General features: G+C 40.5%; 1 protein-coding gene across 1 annotated transcript; it reads left to right on the forward strand.

Moving 5' to 3' along the window:
• The first annotated feature begins 2,523 nt into the window (after nucleotides 1–2,523).
• On the forward strand, nucleotides 2,524–3,940 carry LOC149838930 (xyloglucan endotransglucosylase/hydrolase 2-like). The gene is made up of 4 exons (XM_090007854.1): nucleotides 2,524–2,757; nucleotides 2,830–2,930; nucleotides 3,044–3,237; nucleotides 3,343–3,940. Exons 1-4 carry the CDS (start codon nucleotides 2,592–2,594, stop codon nucleotides 3,764–3,766), a joined length of 885 nt encoding a protein of 294 aa, XP_089863980.1. The 5' UTR covers nucleotides 2,524–2,591; the 3' UTR covers nucleotides 3,767–3,940.
• Nucleotides 3,941–5,363: the final 1,423 nt, after the last annotated feature.

Raw genomic sequence — 5,363 nt, forward strand, 5'->3', positions numbered from 1 at the left:
AAGCTCGGGTTAGATATAGGATTTGAATCCGAATGGTTGAAATCCATATTTTACCCCCAATTATGAATGCAGAATCAATCAATTAAAAGATGTACAATATCCAAATAGAACATCCATTAGCATCACATCTTTCCCCTAATAAAGAGAACAATAAAATATTTTTGTAAGAGTGTGTGTGAATCTCTCAGATCTGAGATGAGAAGTGGGGATCTCATGTTTTCGGATCGGAGATCCCCTGTTTGAGAAAGGGTTAGATTAAGGCATGGGCTCCACTCTTTGATCCACGTATGCGTGAATCTCTTAAAAAATCTATCACATCAAGCACTTCTTAAATGAACGAGTTCCAAGGCTTGCTTAAGTTTCTGCCTATGTCACACAGGCCAATCACATAACATTCATGTCATGACCTTTGTCACATAGGCAGGTGCACGTTTGACACAGGTAACAGCAGCGTCCGCGGGATGCACTTTGCGCGAGCCCCAGTGCGCCTACGCAAACATGGGACATGCGGACGCTGAAATGGAGCGTCCTGCAGACGCTCCAACAGCGAGGTCCAGACACTGTTCACCATATGATTTTTTTTTTTTTTTTGACGCGGCTGTACAGTGCGGGACAGCACATGCTCACACACCCTGACCAGTATGAATGAGACAGGACTTGCATTTTTTCATGATCCTGTGATTGTAGATCACAATTACAACACTTTCTCAAGGTAAGAAAAGTACGTGTGATTGTGATTACTAGCCATGTTTGTTCTTGTTTTGAGTCTTGTGAAAGTTAGTCACAAGATTGACCTTGTGACCAGCTGTGATAACCAAAGCAAACATGAAATATGATATGTTAATTTGTAAAGGGGAAAATGACAACTTCTAACAGCTAGCCTAGTGAAAAACAAATATGAAATTTGAATTACTTGGGATATGATGCATCGTGGTTCCCAGTCAAGTCCATCAATTCCCCAAGTTGCGTATCCAGCCTATCTTTTTAAACTAATACGAGCCAGCCAGAATGAGCCAAGGTTCTAGTCCTAGACTTAAAAGATACAAATTGAGCAAAGTTGCAGCAAAAAGAATCCAATCTTTTTGACACAGGATGGGTTTCATCCTATAGACATCCAGTTGAAGCATTTATACTGTTAGGATCAATCCACATCCACATAAAAATGTGGATCAATCCTAGCCAATGATTGGATGGCTAGGATTAATTGAATGTAGTACGCAATCCATCCTATGTCAAAATAATGGGATCTTTACTCGAGTTGCAGATACATAATCTTGATGTGATCATCATGTTATTTTTTGACACCATAAATCATACCGAGGTTGATTATGTTCGACTTTTTTTGCCATGGTTTTTATTTTTATTTTTTGTTTATTACATGGAGAAGCTACATCGGGGCACCAGAAGCCTTGTCGCGCTGGTCTTAGTTTGTTGTACTTTGAATCATCCGCCTGGCAGCTTATAACTTCATGGGCGGGCGCCTCAACCCCCAAACAGCCTGACCGAGATGCATGGCTATCTTAATTGCCTAACTATGTGACACATGCCAGTGCAGGCACCACTTAGAATGTTGTCATGTGATTGACTTGTGTCACATAGGCAGGCACTTAAGCGATCCTTGTATCCCTGCTGCAAAGAGTCTCCTGCTTTGCAGAAGGGAGCGCCAACACAAGAATTTAGGAGATCTCTCTCTATCCATGACCCTAAGACCATCCACGTGAGAGACCCCCCTTGGGGTCAAAACCATACAGTAAAAATCTTGTGATAAATTAAAATCTTGCAATAACTTTTGTGAAAAAAACTCAAAATAAATTATAATTATTTATTTTTGAAAAAAATAAGGAAAACTTTAGTATAGTTTTAGTTAAAAATTAAATTTAAAAATATAAACATTAACAAAATTTATTTTTATCATGTTAATATTGTAATAAAAATAATTATTTTCAAGGTAAGTTGTATGTTGAAGATTTTATTCTGGTATTTTGAAAATATCGTCCGATATTTGTGATATAAATTTAGTGGATGGGATTGGGAATATGAGTCCATGTGACGTTGAGAGATAACTTCACCTGGCTTCAACAATGCACAAATCATAGGGAAAATGCATTGTAAGCAGAGGAGTCTTCTGTATCTGCTGTCAATGGGACAGCTGGATACGTTTGTCTGTTTGGAGACCGACCACGACAAAGGCGCTTTAAAATAAGTGCAACTAGAGCTCTACGCGTCTAAGCCTATACAATGGCCTCTCTTTCTCTCTCTCTCTAGAGAGAGAGAGAGAGAGAGAGAGAGAGAGAGAGGTCAATTCCAAAAAAGAAATTCAAGCATCAAAGCATGTGAATGGAACGTAAAAAAAAGCAGCGTGGCGAGGGTTTCCAGGTGTTAGCCAACTCATATACAATGCATTACCACAAGCACGCTCCTTCCACTCTCTTTCCACTACCATCACTGGCTACTCTTGGGGAGACCTATATAAATATGCAAGTCCCTCCCTCTCCAATATCACAACTAAAACCCTTAGCTTCTTTCGCTACTCTCCTCTACCATTCAAAAGATTCAGTTTCTTTTTCCTTTCATTTCATTTGGGAACACCAATGGCATCTTCACAGCATTGCATAATCTTTATCGTGGCGTTGGTAGCCTTCACCACCATCTCTTCCACCGCAGCAACTTTCTTACAGAATATCGATATCACTGGAGGCAAACCCACCATAAGGAATGGGGACAATGTGGTTGATCTTCGACTGGATCAATTCTCAGGTACTTAAAAAGTGATGCGCCATGTAATCTCTCTCTCTCTCTCTCTAACGTATGATGGTGCATGCTACGCAGCATCTGGTTTCCAATCAAACAAGGAGTTTTTGTTTGCTCGAATCGACATGCAGATCAAGTTGCCTGCGGGTGACTCTGCAGGCACTGTTACTACCTTCTATGTGAGTTGTGCACAAATTTCTCCAACTTATCAGTACATACACAATCATATCATCCTAACGTGCCTATATATTTTTTGTATCTTTTGCTAATCGATGTGAACATTAATGAACAGATGTCATCACAAGGCTCCGCTCACGATGAGATAGACCTCGAGTTCCTTGGAAACGAGACTGGCCAACCTTATGTCCTGCACACGAACATCTATGCTCAAGGCAAAGGAAACAGAGAGATGCAGTTCTACCTCTGGTTCGACCCCACTGCTTCATACCACACCTACTCCATCCTATGGAACCCACAGCACATCATGTAAATACTCCCTATCACTCTTCTCCACTTCCTCTGTTTTATCATCCTTGCCTTGCCTTATTGAACTCTTACTAATCATCCATCTTTCTTATATCTGTTTTCCAGAATTTATGTAGATAGGAAGCCCATCAGAGTCTTCGCCAATCAGCAGTCCCTCGGAATCCCATTCCCCACAAGCCAACCAATGAGGGTGTACGCAAGCATATGGAATGCAGATAATTGGGCAACACAAGGGGGCCGTGTGAAGACCAACTGGACCAATGCTCCATTCATCGCCTCCTACACAAACTTCAGGGCCATCCCTTGCCCTTCATCTTCTAAGTCACCCCTCTGTGGCCCACAACCATCCACACCGATCTCAACTTCTTCCTTAAATGGCAATCAACAAGGCCCAAAACTCCCCCAAGTCGACAACTGGACCAGGAAGATGACACGGTTGTTGCAGAGGAGGTACATGATCTACAGCTACTGCAACGATGCACAGCGCTTCCCTCAGGGCCTTCCTGCGGAGTGTTCCTACATGAACTAGTAGCTTCGGCGCTCTTTTCCTCCTCGTCAATGTCTTTTCTCTTCTGATTCATTTATTCATTTTAATTCATTCATACAACCATCACAGGAAACACTATCATTTGTACCAATTATATGTTTCATTTCATGTTTTTTGTAACAAAAATAATAAAGAGGTTGAGGATTCTTTCTTGTATCTCTTTCCTTGGTTAACTTTGATTAAACATTTCTTAGTCATACTCTACTGTTGTCTATCATCCATGGAACATGACTCGCCTCGTAGCAAAGAAATCCTACGTATAAAGGTATGGTCATCTGCAATTAATGTACTCCAACGCAATATTTCTACCCAGATTGTATCTAAAAATGATTATTTTGCCCTTTAAATATTGACCATGACATGATGTTATGGTGATCCAACTAACATGACTTCTACCATGCATGGCTCCCATTTGATCTACCACAGATGGTTCCTGTTTGATTTTTCTATCCCAAGGACTAAACATGCCCAACTAATCGTGTGACCATTTGTCTTTGTTAACAATGAAGGCTACAAAACGGATTTGATACAGGCCCGGTCGTTATGGACCCTATTGAGTTTATAATATGAATCCAAATGTGCTTTACAAGTTAGAGCGTAAAAACATAAAGGAATGGGATTTCATGAGCATCTCAGCAGATTCGATTGAAAAAAATTAATCTGATTCTGAATTCAGAAAAGCACAGATCTGATATATTTGAGCCCAATCCAAATGCGCATAATTCGGATTCTCTTACAATATTGTATCTAAAAAACAACGTGGTAGATTAAGATTGGAGGTGCGACAAGCCCGATCCATTTGCAGCAATATCTCAGCTCCCAAAGAGACCTGAAATATGTTGCTAAGAGAAATTAGGAAAGCTACTTGGGATTTAAATTGGTTGTGGTTTAAATGTATTTTAGTAGAGAGAAATTAGGAAAGCTACTTGGGATCCTATCAGAGAGAGAGAGAGAGAGAGAGTTATTTATATGGGATCCTATGAAAAGATAAATTAAGGAAGCTACTTAAATAAGCATTCTGTGAGGACGAGAGAGAGAGAGAGAGTAGGAAAGGTACCTAAATGGGGATCATATGATTTCCTTTTTACATGGAATCCTATGGGAGAGAAAAAGAGGTTAGAGAGAGATTTTTTTTATAAGCAAGCTGGGGCTAGGCGGACACTAACAGAACAACAGTAGCCCCATGTGACAGAGGGATTCTATCCTGGGCCTTCAGCTTGACACAGGACCCCACTTACCACATGGGATCATATTTGATCACAGTCCTCAAAGATCATGTTTGATATGCATTGAGTGTAACGGACGGGTTATTTTCTAGTTTTTATAAAGGAATCACGACGGCTCGAGCACCGACTAGACTTTTAGATAGTGCGGTTCAGCAAGGCTTTCAAAGAAAGACAAAGCAATGTTTGATGAGACTCGGAGCAGTGGACACATCCGAGATCTAAGTGCACTATTCCTCACAGCCATCGATTGGATTTGAGAACTTTGTAGACAGGAAAGACGACATGCTAATTTTTTAAAGGGACAATGCCAACTTCAAACAGCTCAGTGAAAAAACAATAAATTATGAACTTCG

Source organism: Nuphar pumila, chromosome 5, assembly GCF_984573655.1.
Source record: "Nuphar pumila chromosome 5, dmNupPumi1.hap1.1, whole genome shotgun sequence".
Lineage (NCBI taxonomy): Eukaryota > Viridiplantae > Streptophyta > Magnoliopsida > Nymphaeales > Nymphaeaceae > Nuphar > Nuphar pumila.

Bases quoted from the DNA above. Each gene is read 5' to 3' on its own strand.
- LOC149838930 (XM_090007854.1), top strand. From the start codon at position 2,592: ATGGCATCTTCACAGCATTGCATAATCTTTATCGTGGCGTTGGTAGCC. The intron at 2,758-2,829 runs GTACTTAAAAAG...CATGCTACGCAG, and splicing joins TCGACTGGATCAATTCTCAG to CATCTGGTTTCCAATCAAAC. The intron at 2,931-3,043 runs GTGAGTTGTGCA...ATTAATGAACAG, and splicing joins GCACTGTTACTACCTTCTAT to ATGTCATCACAAGGCTCCGC.